Below are 14,704 nucleotides of genomic sequence, written 5' to 3'. Positions count from 1 at the left end.
CCTCCATCTCTCTGAGTCTGCAGTGGTCCCCTGCTGCCTCTCTGGCTTAGTACAGTGCTCTGCACACGGTAAGTGCTCAATAAATACGATTGATTGATTGATTGATTGATTGATTGGCCATTTCCAGGGGGAAGTCACCTATCACGCCTCTGCTGAAGAAAAGCTGCCCGATGCCCCCGCCTTCACCATGGAGTTGTTTCTGCCACCCGGGGCCCCTTCCCAAACTGTGCCACCACCCTGGGGGTAGAAACTGAGGCAGGACCGTCCCCCGGTCTGGATGATGCGGGAGTGGACTTTGTCCGGACGGGCCCTGCTGGATCTGGTTACGCCCGGCCTCGCTTCCGTCACCAGCGGGCGATGCCCTCGGGCTCGGGAACGGGAACCCTTCCATGTTTCCCGGCGGCCTTTGGACTAAAGCCCGGGTCAAAGCGGGGCAAGCGGCCTTGTTCCTGCTGCTGGGAATGGGCTCCTTCTCTCCCCCAGCCAGGCGGGAGGCAAGTCGAGGCTCACTTGGGAGCCGCGGACAGAGCCTGGGAGGCCGTGGAGGACCGGAGCCCTCGAGCGGCTCTGCCTTTGGTGGCGCGGTTGTGTCTGCGTTTCCTTTGAGTCATAAACCGGAGTGGCACAGAGCGGGTCGGGCTGGGTCAAGGGGAGGAAGTAGTCCACATCGACACCATCAAACCGCCGCCCGGATCAGATGCCTCCTGCGGCGGAGCACTGTGATGAGTGCAGGCTGCTGTACTGGGCACCTGTTGTGGACTGAGTGTTGTCCCGATGATGATGGTGATGGCATTTGTCAAGTGCTTATTATCCGTCACACACTGTTCTAAGCGCCGGGGTAGGTATGAGAAGCAGCATGGCTTCCTGGAAAAAGCCCGGGCTTGGGAGTCGAAGGATGAGGGTTCTAATCCCGGCTCCGCCTCTTGTCAGCTATGTAACTTTGGGTAAGTCACTTAACTTCTCTGTGCCTCAGTTGCCTCATCTGTAAAATGGGGATTAAGACTGGGACAACCTGATGACCTTGTATCTACCCCAGTGCTTGGAACAGTGCTTGGCACATAGTAAGCGCTTAACAAATACCATCATCATCGTCATCATTACAAGGCTGGACACAGTCCCTGTCCCATATGGGGCTCACGGTCTTAATCCCCATTTTACAAATGAGCTAACTGAGGCCCAGGGAAGTGAAGTGACTTGCCTAAGGTCACGCGGCAGACAAAGGGCGGAGCCGGTATTAGAACTCAGGTCCTTCTGATTCCACGGGGCCCGTGCTCTATCCACTAGGCCATGCTGCTTCTCCTGGGCACCTTTTGAGGGCAGAGTACTGTACTGGGCACCTACTGTAGGCAGACCACTGTATTGGATACTTGGGGCCAACAGTGTTAGAAGACATTAAAATAAGTTACAGACATTCATTCAATCGTATTTATTGAGCGCTTACTGTGTGCAAAACACTGTACTAAGTGATTGAAAGTAGAATTCAGCAACAAACAGAGAATCCCTGCCCACAACGGGCTCACAGTCTAGAAAGGGGGGAGACAGACGTCAAAACAAGTAAACAGGCATCAGTAGCACCATTATAAATAAATAGAATTTGAGCTATATACACTTCATTAATAAAAGTAGATAGAATTATAATTATAAATATGTACATATATACATGTGTTGTGGGATGGGGGTAGAACAAAGGGAGTTGGGGAGATGGGGGGAGCAGAGGGAAAGGGGGCTTAGTCTGGGAAGGCTTCCTGGAGGAGGTGAGCTTTCAGTGGGGCTTTGAAGCGGGCAAGGGGGCTATTTTGGCGGATGTGAGGTGGGAGGGCATTTCAGGCTAGAGGTAGGACGTGGGCTGGGGTGGACGGCGGGACAGGCGAGAACGAGGCCCAGTGAGGAGGTTAGTGGAGGCAGAGGAGCACAGGGTGCGGGCTGGGCTGGAGAAGGAGAGAAGGGAGGTGAGGTAGGACGGGGTGAGGGGATGGAGAGCTTTGAAGCCTAGAGTGAGGAGATTTTGCAGACATGAATAGAGTGCTGAGGGGCTGTGGGTGGGGTGAATATCAAATGTTTAAAGGGTACAGGTCCAACTGCAGAGGGGAGGCAGAAGGGAGAGGAAATAGCAAAAAAAGGGCTTAGACTCCACGAATTTGGGTGACATGAGGAGGTGACTGTCTACAAGAGGAGACAATCAATCAATCAATCAATCATATTTATTGAGCGCTTACTGTGTGCAGAGCACTGTACTAAGCGCTTGGGAAGTACAAGTCGGCAACATATAGAGACAGTCCCTACCCAACAGCGGGCTCACAGTCTAGAAGGGGGAGACAGAGAACAAAACCAAACACACTAACAAAATAAAATAAATAGAATAGATATGTACAAGTAAGATAAATAGAGTAATAAATATGTACAAACATATATACATATATACAGGTGCTGTGGGGAAGGGAAGGAGGTAAGATGGGGGGGGGATGGAGGTGGAGACAGACAATATAAATTACAAATAGAGGAAACAGTAATCTATAAGGATGTGTACCTAAGTGGAGCTGGGCGGTGGGGGGAGGAGGGGCGCGTATCAAAGTTTTAAGGGGTACACAGCCAAGTGCATAGGTGATGTAGGGGGGATAGCGGATGGGGAAACGAGTGTTTGGTCAGCAAAGGTTTCCTGGAAGAGAAGGGATTTTAGGGGGGGGTTTGAAAGTGGGGAGAGTGGCGGCCTGCTGGATAGTAAAGGGGAGGGAAGGACTTCCAGGCCCAGTGTGGACAAGGGGTTGGTGGCAGGATAGATGATCATAATAATAATAATAATAATAATAATGGTATTTGTTAAGCGCTTACTATATGCCAAGCACTGTTCTAAGCACCAGGGTAGATACAAGGTAATCAGGTTACCCCACGTGGGGCTCACAGTCTCAACCCCCATTTTACAGATGGGGTCACTGAGGCCCAGAGAAGTTAGGTGACTTGCCCCAGGTCACCCAGCAGACAAGTGAAGGAGCCGGGATTAGAACCCACGACCTCTGGCTCCCGAGCCCATGCTCTATGAAATTGCGGTGCAGTGACGAGGTTGGCGTTAGAGTGCGCTGCTTAAGCGCTTAGTACAGTGCTTTGCACACGGTAAGCGTTCAATAGATATGTCTGAATGAGTTAGTGGAGCTGGGCTGCAGTAGAAGAGCAGTGAGGTACGGGAGGAGGGGGCGAGCGTATGGAGGAGTCCGTGGCGCTCCGGCCTGCTGTAGTCCACTCTCCCCTCCTCTCCCGGGGGGTCCGGAAAGGCCGGACCAGGGGTGGTCCAATCCCCTTCCCCACCCTAGCTGGAGTCACTTCATAGTTTAGTAGATGGAGCCCGGGGCTGGGAGTCAGAAGGACCTGAGTTATAATCCCAGCTCTGTCACATGTCTGCTGTGTGACCTTGGGAAAGTCACTTTACTTCTCTGGGCCTCAGTTCCCTCATCCGTATAATGGGGATTAAGCGTGTGAGCCCCATGTGGGATAACCTGATTAACTTGTATCTACCCTAGTGCTTAGAACAGGGCTTTACACAGAGTAAGGATTTAACAAACACCGTCATTATTATTATTATCCCAGCTCCGCCAATTGTCAGCTGTGTGACTTTGGGCAAGGCACTTAACTTCTCTGGGCCTCAGTTACCTACCTCATCTGTAAAATGGGGATTAAGACTGTGAGCCTCCCATGGGACAACCTGATCACCTTGTAACCTCCCCAGCACTTTGAACAGTGCTTTGCACATAGTAAGTGCTTAATAAATGTCATTATTATTATTATTAATATCATTATTATTATTATTCTCTCCCCCTCGTCCCCCTCTCCATCCCCCCATCTTACCTCCTTCCCTTCCCCACAGCACCTGTATATATGTATATATGCTTGTACATATTTATTACTCTATTTATTTATTTATTTTATTTTACTTATACATATCTATTCTATTTATTTTATTTTGTTAGTATGTTTGGTTTTGTTCTCTGTCCCCCCCTTTTAGGCTGTGAGCCCACTGTTGGGTAGGGACTGTCTCTATATGTTGCCAACTTGTGCTTCCCAAGCGCTTAGTACAGTGCTCTGCACACAGTAAGCACTCAATAAATATGATTGATGATGATTGATGATGATGATGATGATTATTATTATTATTAAAAAGGGGAAGTGAGAGGCTGGAGCCCTGGAGGTGGGCCTGGGGGTGGGGAGCTGGACAAGGCTGGGGAGGGGCCTGGGGGCGTGGTCTGAGGGAATAATAATAATGATAATAATAATAATAATAATAGTAATAATAATAATAATGTTGGTATTTGTTAAGTGCTTACTATGTGCCAAGCACTGTTCTAAGCATCGGGATAGATAAAAGGTAATTATGTTGTCTTCCGTGGGGCTCAATCTTCATCCCCACTTTACAATAAATATGATTGAATGAATGAATGAGATGAGGTGCATGCCGGCGAGAAGCAGCGTGGCTCAGTGGAAAGAGCCTGGGCTTTGGAGTCAGAGGTCATGGGTTCAAATCCTGCCTCCACCAACTGTCAGTTGTGTGACTTTGGGCAAGTCACTTGACTTCTCTATGCCTCAGTTACCTCATCTGTAAAATGGGGATTAAGACTGTGAGCCCCCGGGGGACAACCTGATCACCTTGTAACCTCCCCAGCGCTTAGAACAGTACTTTGCACAGAGTAAGCGCTTAATAAATGCCATTATTATTATTATTATTAGGTAACTGAGGGCCAAAGAAGTGAAGTGACTTGTCCAAGGTCCCACAGTAGACAAGGGGCAGAGTTGGGAATAAGACCCACGACCTGCTTCCGAAGGGGGCGTGTCCTCAGAGCAGTAGCGTGGCTCAATGGCAAGAGCCCGGACTTGGGAGTCAGAGGTCATGGGTTCTAATCCCGACTCCACCACATGTCCGCTGTGTGACTTTGGGCAAGTCACTACACTTCTCTGGGCCTCAGTTCCCTCATCTGGAAAATGGGGATTAAGACTGTGAGCCCCACGGGGGACAACCTTGATTACCTTGTGTCCCCCCAGCGCTTAGAACAGTGCTCGGCACATACTAAGAGCTTAACAAATACCATCATCATCATTATTATTAATTATTATTATTATTATTAACGCAAGGCGGGGGCGTGTCCTGAGGGAAAGGGAGGGAGCGCGCGTGAAGGGGGTGTGTCTTGAGGGAAAGGGCGGGAACGGGAGGGAGCGCGCGTGACAGGGGCGTGTCCTGAGGGAAAGGGCGGGAGCGCGCGCGACGGGGGCGTGTCCTGAGGGAAAGGGCGGGAGCGCGCGCAACGGGGGCGTGTCCTGAGGGTAAAGGGAGGGAGCGCACGCCGGAGGCGTGGTCTGAGGGAATCATCAATCAATCGTATTTATTGAGCGCTTACTGTGTGCAGAGCACTGTACTAAGCGCTTGGGAAGTCCAAGTTGGCAACATATAGGGACAGTCCCTACCCAACAGTGGGCTCACAGTCTAAAAGGGGGACACAGAGAACAAAACCAAACATACTAACAAAATAAAATAAACAGAATAGACATGTACAAGTAAAATAAATAAATAAATAAATAAATAGAGTAATAAATATGTACAAACATATATACATATAGACAGGCGCTGTGGGGAAGGGAAGGGGGTAAGACGGGGGGGATGGAGGGGGGACGAGGGGGAGAGGAAGGAGGGGGCTTAGTCTCCCCCTTCTAGACTGTGAGCCCACTGTTGGGTCTCTATATGTTGCCAACTTGTACTTCCCAAGCGCTTAATACAGTGCTCTGCACACAGTAAGCGCTCAATAAATACGATTGATTGATGGATTGTCTTGAGAGAATGATGATGATGATAGTATTTGTTAAGCGCGCGATGGGGGCGTGCTCTGAGGGAAAGGGAGGGAGCAAGCGCGAAGGGGGCGTGTCTTGAGGGAAAGGGCGGGAGCGCGCGCGACGGGGGCGATTCTGAGGGAAAAGGGAGGGAGCGCGCGCCGGCGTGTGGTCTGAGGGAAAGGGCGAGAGCGCGCGGCGGGGGCGTGGTCTGAGGGAAAGGCGGGAGCGCGCGCCGGGGGCGTGTCCTCGGGGAAAGGGGAGGGAGCACGTGCCGGGGGCGTGGTCTGAGGGAAAGGGCGAGAGCGCGCGGCGGGGGCGTGGTCTGAGGGAAAGGCGGGAGCGCGCGCCGGGGGGGGGTGTCTTGAGGGACAGGGCCCGCTGTTTCTAGACTGTGAGCGAAATGTTGGGTAGGACCGTCTCCTTATGTTGCCAACTTGTACTTCCCAAGCGCTTAGTAAAGTGCCCTGCACACAGTAAGCGCTCAATAAATACGATTGAATGAATGAACGAGTGAAAAGGGCGGGAGCGCGCGGCAGGGGCGTGTCCTGAGGCAAAGAGCGGGAGCTCGTGGCAGGGGCGTGTCCTGAGGAAAAGCGCGGGAGCGCGCGCGGCGGGGGCGTGTCTGAGGGAAAAGGGAGGGAGCAAGCGCCGGGGGCGTGGTCTGAGGGAAAGGGCGAGAGCGCGCGCCGGGGGCGTGGTTTGAAGGAAAGGGCGAGAGCGCGCGGCGGGGGTTGTGCCCTGAGGGAAAGGCGGGAGCGTGCACCGGGGGCGTGTCTTGAGGGAAAGGGACCGCTGTTTCTAGACTGTGAGCCCAATGTTGGGTACGGACCGTGTCCATATGTCGCCAACTTATACTTCCCAAGCGCTTAGTACAGTGCCCTGCACACAGTAAGTGCTCAATAAAGACGATTGAATGAATGAATGAGTGAAAAGGGCGGGAGCGCGCGGCGGGGGCGTGTCCTGAGGGAAAGGGCGGGAGCGCGCGGCGGGGGCGTGTCCTGAGGGAAAGGGCGGGAGCGCGCGCGGCGGGGGCGTGTCTGAGGGAAAGGGCGAGAGGGCGTGTGCCCTGAGGGAAAGGGCGGGAACGCGCACCGGGGGCGTGGTCTGAGGGAAAGGGCCCGCTGTTTCTAGACTGTGAGCCCAATGGTGGGTATGGACCCTGTCCATATGTTGCCAACTTGTACTTCCCAAGCGCTTAGTCCAGTGTCCTTTACATAGTAAGCGCTCAATAAATACGATTGAATGAATGAGTGAAAAGGGCGGGAGCGCGCGCGGCGGGGGCGTGTCCTGAGGGAAAGGGCGGGAGCGCGCGGCGGGGGCGTGTCCTGAGGGAAAGGGCGGGAACGCGCACGTGGGGGGCTTGTCCTGAGGGGAAGGGCGGGGAGCGCGCGGCGGGGGAGTGTCCTGAGAGAAAGGGTGGGAGCGCGCGGAGGGCCGCGGTCTGAGGGAAAGCGCGGGAGCGCGCGCGGCGGGGGAGTGTCCTGAGGGAACGGGCGGGAGGGCGCGCGATGGGGGCGTGTCCTGAGGGAAAGGGCGGGAGCGCGCGGCGGGGGCGTGTCCTGAGAGAAAGGGCGGGAGCGCACGCGGCAGGGGCGTGTCCTGAGGGGAAGGGCGGGAACGCGCACGTGGGGGGCTTGTCCTGAGGGGAAGGGCGGGGAGCGCGCGGCGGGGGAGTGTCCTGAGGGAAAGCGCGGGAGCGCGCACGTGGCAGGGGCGTGTCCTGAGAGAAAGGGCGGGAGCGCGCGGAGGGGCGCGGTCTGAGGGAAAGCGCGGGAGCGCGCGCGGCGGGGGAGTGTCCTGAGGGAACGGGCGGGAGGGCGCGCGGCGGGGGCGTGTCCTGAGGGAAAGGGCGGGAGCGCGCGGCGGGGGAGTGTCCTGAGGGAAAGGGCGGGAGCGCGCGCGGCGGGGGCGTGTCCTGAGGGAAAGGGCGGGAGCGCGCGCGGCGGGGGCGTGTCCTGAGGGAAATGGCGGGAGCGCGCTATGGGGGCGTGTCCTGAGGGCCGAGCGCTGAGGGAAAGGGCTGCGGGGAGCTCGCGGCGTCGGGCGTTGTGTCGGTCGTGCTGTGAGGAGGATGCTGCGCTCGGGCTCGTCGGTCACCGTGCTGTCGGGGGGCTCCGGCCGGACCGTGAGTAACCGGCCCTTCACACACTGAGACAGACCCCTTTTTCCTCTCCCCCTCCTCCCCATCCCCACCCCCCCGCCCTACCTCCTTCCCCTCCCCACAGCACCTGGGTAGATGTTTGTACAGATTGGTTACTCTACTTGTCCATATTTACTATTCTATTGACTTTATTTTGTTAATATGTGTTGTTTTGTTGTCTGTCTCCCCCTTCTAGACTGTGAGCCCGCTGTTGGGTAGGGACCGTCTCTAGATGTTGCCAACTTGGACTTCCCAAGCGCTTAGTACAGTGCTCTGCACACAGTAAGCGCTCAGTAAGTAAGGAGTAATGAGAGCTCACCTCCTCCAGGAGGCCTTCCCAGACTGAGCTCCTTCCCTCCTCTCCCCCTCATCCCCCTCTCCATCCCCCTCATCTTACCGCCTTCCCTTCCCCACAGCACCTGTATATATGTATATATGTTTGTACATATTTATTACTCTATTTATCTATTTATTTTACTTGTACATATTCTACTTATTTTATTTTGTTAATATGTTTGGTTTTGTTGTCTGTCTCCCCCTTCTAGACTGTGAGCCCGCTGTTGGGTAGGGACCGTCTCTAGATGCTGCCAACTTGGACTTCCCAAGCGCTTAGTACAGTGCTCTGCACACAGTAAGCGCTCAGTAAGTAAGGAGTAATGAGAGCTCACCTCCTCCAGGAGGCCTTCCCAGACGGAGCCCCCTCCTTCCCCCCCGCCTTACCTCCTTCCCTTCCCCACAGCACCTGTATATATGTATATATGTTTGTACATATTTATTACTCTATTTATCTATTTATTTTACTTGTACATATTCTACTTATTTTATTTTGTTAATATGTTTGGTTTTGTTCCCTGTCTCCCCCTTCTAGACTGTGAGCCCGCTGTTGGGTAGGGACCGTCTCTAGATGTTGCCAACTTGGACTTCCCAAGCGCTTAGTACAGTGCTCTGCACACAGTAAGCGCTCAGTAAGTAAGGAGCGCTCAGCCCTACTGAGAGCTCCCCTCCTCCAGGAGGCCCTCCCAGACGGAGCCCCCTCCTTCCCCTCTCCATCCCCCCCGCCTTACCTCCTTCCCTTCCCCACAGCACCTGTATATATGTTTGTACGGATTTATTACTCTATTTATTTACTTATTTTACTTGTACATATTCTATTTATTTTATTTTGTTAATATGTTTGGTTTTGTTGTCTGTCTCCCCTTTCTAGACTGTGAGCCCACTGTTGGGTAGGGACCGTCTCTAGATGTTGCCAACTTGGACTTCCCAAGCGCTTAGTACAGTGCTCTGCACGCAGTAAGCGCTCAGTAAGTAAGGAGCGCTCAGCCCTACTGAGAGCTCACCTCCTCCAGGAGGCCTTCCCGGACGGAGCTCCCTCCTTCCCCTCTCCATCCCCCCGCCTTACCTCCTTCCCTTCCCCACAGCATCATCAATCATCATCAATCGTATTTATTGAGCGCTTACTATGTGCAGAGCACTCTACTAAGCGCTTGGGAAGTACAAGTTGGCAACATATAGAGACAGTCCCTACCCAACAGTGGGCTCACAGTCTAACAGGGGGAGACAGAGAACAAAACCAAAACAGCACCTGTATATATGTTTGTACGGATTTATTACTCTATTTTACTTGTACATATTCTATTTATTTTATTTTGTTAATATGTTTGGTTTAGTTCTCTGTCTCCCCCTTCTAGACTGTGAGCCCACTGTTGGGTAGGGACCGTTTCTAGATGTTGCCAACCTGTACTTCCCAAGCGCTTAGGACAGTGCTCTGCACACAGTAAGCGCTCAATAAATACGATTGAATGAATGAATACGATTGAATGAATGAATAAACCGGGGAACCCCCCGCCCGTCCGCCCTCGCCCCAGCGCTTACTGCAGGGCTTGGCGCGCAGGAAGCGCTCCAGAAAGGCGGTTACGAAGAGGAGACCCGCGGGGATTCAATCAATCGTATTTATTGAGCGCTGACTGTGTGCAGAGCACTGTACTAAGCGCTTGGGAAGTACAGGTTGGCAACATCTGTGTGGGGATTGAAGACACCGCGCGATGATCGGTTGCTCGAAACCCTTACCGTGCCCTAAACACTGTGCTAAACGCGGGGGACGACGAGGGTGCGGGTTGCCGGGGGCGAGCCGACATCCCCCTCGGCCGCTGGGTGACCTTGGACAAGTCACTTCACTTCTCTGGGCCCCAGGGACCTCATCTGGAGGGGATGGGTTTGATGTTCGAGTCAGTCATTCATTCAGTCGTATTTATTGAGCGCTTACTGTGTGCTGAGCACTGTACTAAGCGCTTGGGAAGTACATGTTGGCAACATAGAGGGACGGTCCCTACCCAACAGCGGGCTCACGGTCTAGAAGGGGGAGACAGACAACAAAACAAAACATAGTAACAAAATAAAATAAATAGAATAAATATGTGCAAGTGAAATAAATAGAGGAATAAATACGTACAAACATATATAAATATATATAGGTGCTGTGGGGAGGGGAAGGAGGTAAGGCAGGGGGATGGAGAGGAGGGGGAGAGGAAGGAGGGGCAGCATGGCTCAGTGGAAAGAGCCCGGGCTTTGGAGTCAGTGGTCATGGGTTCAAATCCCAGCTCTGCCAGTTGTCAGCTCTGTGACTTTGGGCAAGTCACTTCACTTCTCTGTGCCTCAGTTACCTCATCTGTAAAATGGGGATTAAGATTGTGAGCCCCCCGTGGGACAACCTGATCACCTTGTATTCCCCCCAGCGCTTAGAACAGTGCTTTGCACATAGTAAGTGCTTAACAAATGTCATTATAAGGAGGGGGCTCAGTCTGGGAAGGCCTCTTGGAGGAGGTGAGCTCTCAATGAGTCATTCAGGCTTATTTATTGAGCACCTGCGGTGTGCAGAACACTGTACTAAACACTTGGAAAGTACAATACAATTCAACCTGACCACAGCGGGCTTAGGTTGGCCTCTCCCAAGCGCTTAGTACAGTGTTCTGCACACAGTAAACGCTTAATAAATACAATTCATAGCGCTGGTTTGGTTGTCTGGCTCCCCCTTCTAGACTGTGAGCCTGTTGTTGGGTAGGGACCGTCTCTATATGTTGCCGACTTGTACTTCCCAAGCACTTAGTACAGTGCCCTGCACACAGTAAGCGCTCAATAAATACAAGTGAATGAGTGAATAATAATTTGTCAAAATCAGACGGAGACTGTGAGCCCCACATGGAACAGGGACCTTGTCCCACCCAATTTGCTTGTATCCATCCAGTGCTTAGAACAGTGCCTGGCACATAGTAAGCGCTTAACAAATACTATTATTACTATTGTTATTAATATTATTATTATCACCCCCTGAAGGGCGCAAATAGTTTTTCTTACCTTGTTTTTTAAGTCGAGGTATTCCCGGCTAGATATTTCCCACCCTCCGCAGGTATCTGGGGGATCTGTGTGTCATTTGTGTGGATTTATCTAAATTTGTGTGGATTTGTCTAAATTTGCATGGATTTGTCTAAATATACATACCTCTACCAGATAATCTGCTGTTGGGTTTGGCTGGGAGCCTAAAGACTGGGTACTTTTTGGGGGGAAACTGTTTCCCCACCAGTAGAGAGGTGGGGTTGGGGTGGGTGGAAGTGAATGTTTTATGCACTTGGCAATAATAATAATGATGGTACTTGTCCAGCGCTTAGAACAGTGCCTGGCACATAGTAAGCGCTTAACAAATGCCATTATTATTACTTGTTAAGCGCTTACTATGTGCCAAGCACTGTTCTAAGCAAGGGGGTAGATACAAGGTCATCAGGTTGGACACAGTCCCTGTCCCACATGAGGCTCGTAGTTTTCATTCCCATCTAACAGATGAGTTAACGGAGGCCCAGTGAAGTGCCTTGCCCAAGTGTCGCACAGCAGACGGGTGGCAAAGTCTGGATTAGAACCCATGACCTTCTGAGTCCTAGACCTCCGCTCTAGCCATAGTCCAGCCCGCTGTTTGCAGACAGTTAGCAGACCTTTCTTTATCTGGCCCACAGTGGTCAAGGGGCCTGGCCCAGCGTGGTTATTTAGCCCGCCGGGCCAGAAACCTTCCTAACAAGGCAGGAATGCACGGGAAAGTGGGGCCGTGTCCCGGGGACAGCAGAAGGCTGGCCGCCTCTCTGTCCAACAACATCCCTCTCACTCCTCCTCTCTCTCGAACTTGTGTCACAGGGAGGCACGTCCTCTCGCAGAAATGTCAAGTGAGGAGATAAACAGAAGTGATTCTGCAGTCAGCAAGTTCCTGGAATGTTTAAGGAGCTCCCCCCCCCACCACCACCCAATTAATCTGCAAATCCCTGTTTTCATTACATGTTATTATAATAATCATTGTGGTACTGAAGTGCTTACTATGTGCCAAGCACTGTACTAAGCATGGGGGTAGATTCAAGATAAACAGGTCAGACGCACAGGCTCACAGTCTAAGAAAGAGGGAGGACGGGTTTCTGAATCCCCGTTTTACAGATGAGGAAACTGAGACCCAGAAAAGTTCAGTGACTGGCCTACTGTTAAGTGACTGCGGACAGGTGGTGAAGTTCAGGTGAGTAGATGTCAGCTGTGTGACTTTGGGCAAGCCGCTTAACTTCTCTGTGCCCGTTACCGCATTTGTAAAATGGGGATGAAGACTGTGAGCCCCACGAGGGGCAACCTGATAACCTTGTAACTATCCCAGCACTTAGAACAGTGCTTGGCGCATAGTAAGCGCTTAACAAATACCATCATTATTCTTATCCCACATCCCCTGATTCCCAAGCCCAGGGTCTTTCCACTAGGTCACCTGCCTTCCCAGAAACCATCAAGGGGATAATTGGGGATAATGTATTTTACTTGTACATTTCTATCCTATTTATTTTATTTTGTTGGTATGTTTGGTTCTGTTCTCTGTCTCCCCCTTTTAGACTGTCAGCCCACTGTTGGGTAGGGACTGTCTCTATGTGCTGCCAATTTGTACTTCCCAAGCGCTTAGTACAGTGCTCTGCACATAGTAAGCGCTCAATAAATACGATTGATTGATTGATTGGACCTGGCGGAGCAATTTTGTTTTCCCCCCAAGCCGGGTGGGTGAGTGGGTATAAATGGAAGACCAAACCAGTTGGGGCAAAACCAACTTAACCTGAATCACCATTAAGAGGAGGGATTTTTAAAGTCAGATTCTCCCTGTTTTGGATCCATTCGTAAGAACAGAGGATTTGTTATAAAAATGCAGCAGGTGGGAGAACACCTCATCTAAATGTCGTCAGTGATTAATTGTCTGCCAGTGGATGACCCGCCTTGCAACTAATCATCATGGCATGTGATGCAGTGTGGCCTAGTGGAAAGAGTAAGGGCCCAGAGTCAGAAGGACTGGGTTCTAATCCTGACTCCACCAGTAGCCTGCTGTGTCACCGTGGGCAAGCTGCTTAATTCCTTTGGGCTTCAGTTTCCTCATCTGTAAAATGGGGATTCAGTACCTGTTTTCTCTCTCCCTTAGACTGTGAACCTCGGATGGGACAGGGACTGTGTCATCATCATCATCATCAATCGTATTGAGCGCTTACTATGTGCAGAGCACTGTACTAAGCGCTTGGGAAGTCCAAATTGGCAACATATAGAGACAGTCCCTACCCAACAGAGGGCTCACAGTCTAAAAGGGGGAGACAGAGAACAAAACCAAACATACTAACAAAATAAAATAAATAGAATAGATATGTACAAGTAAAATAAATAAATAGAGTAATAAATATGTACAAATATACATACAGGTGCTGTGGGGAAGGGAAGGAGGTAAGATGGGGGGGATGTCCAACCAATGATCTTATATCTACCCCAGTGCTCGTAATAACCATTTAACAAATACCACAGTTATTATTGTTGATCAATCCTGTGAGGAAAAATGAGGGGACATTCATTCAATTATATGTATTAATAATAATAATGATGGTATTTGTTAAGCGCTTACTACGTTTGAAGCATTGTTCTAAGTGCTGGAGAGGTTACAAGGTGATCAGGTTGTCCTACAGAGGGCTCACAGTCTTAATCCCCATTTTACAGATGAGGTAACTGAGGCCCAGAGAAGTTAAGTGACTTGCCCAAAGTCACACAGCTGACAAGTGGTGGAGTAGGGATTAGAACCCATGCCCTCTGACTCCCAAGCCTGTGCTCTTTCCACTGAGCCTCGCTGCTTCTCGAACGCTTACTGTGTGCAGAACAGTGTACTAAGCACTTGGAAAGTACAAATCGGCAACACAGAGAGACAGTCCCTGCCCACAGTGGGCTCACAGGCTAAAAGTCTAGACATTGAAACTTTCAGAGTAAGATAGTCTGATTCATCAGCAAACATTGTTTTTTAATGGTATTTGTTAAGCGTATACTATGTCAGGCACTGTACTAAACGCTGGCATAGATACAAGTGAATCTGCTTGAATTTAGTCCCTGTCCCACGTTAGGCTCACAGTCTTAATCCCCACTCTACAACTGAGGCACAGAGAAGTTAAACGACTTGCCCAGCGTCACACAGCAGACACAGCGAACACCTGTTTGAGGATCACCTGGAAAGCTGCGACCTGCTTGATTGTTTTCCAGGTCAAAATAGCTCCCTTGGATCTTAAAAAGATGCTTCAGCTGAAAAATGTAACTTTTCAATGTGGGTTCCCTAGCTAACCCCGAGTAGTGTCTTAATGGAAATTAGGGCAGTACGATAAGAGCGAAGATAATTACGCTCTTTAGCCTTATCCGACAGTGAGTCCTTTCCCATCTGTCTGGGTAAACCTGTGA

The 14,704-nt window shown here is 51.2% G+C and overlaps 1 protein-coding gene across 2 annotated transcripts in view; it reads left to right on the top strand.

Moving 5' to 3' along the window:
• The first annotated feature begins 7,822 nt into the window (after window positions 1-7,822).
• LOC119931702 (myocardial zonula adherens protein) overlaps window positions 7,823-14,704 on the top strand; it is an 87,397-nt gene continuing 80,515 nt past the window's right edge. For both annotated transcript variants that reach the window (XM_038750565.1, XM_038750564.1), the window contains exon 1: window positions 7,823-7,933. In XM_038750565.1, the coding sequence (XP_038606493.1) occupies window positions 7,880-7,933 (54 nt within the window). In that variant the 5' untranslated portion in view covers window positions 7,823-7,879. The remainder of the gene's footprint in view (window positions 7,934-14,704) is intronic.

Source organism: Tachyglossus aculeatus, chromosome 8 (genome assembly GCF_015852505.1).
Source record: "Tachyglossus aculeatus isolate mTacAcu1 chromosome 8, mTacAcu1.pri, whole genome shotgun sequence".
In the NCBI taxonomy this organism is placed as follows: Eukaryota; Metazoa; Chordata; class Mammalia; order Monotremata; family Tachyglossidae; genus Tachyglossus; species Tachyglossus aculeatus.
This window is presented reverse-complemented; position numbering and strand designations above follow the sequence as displayed.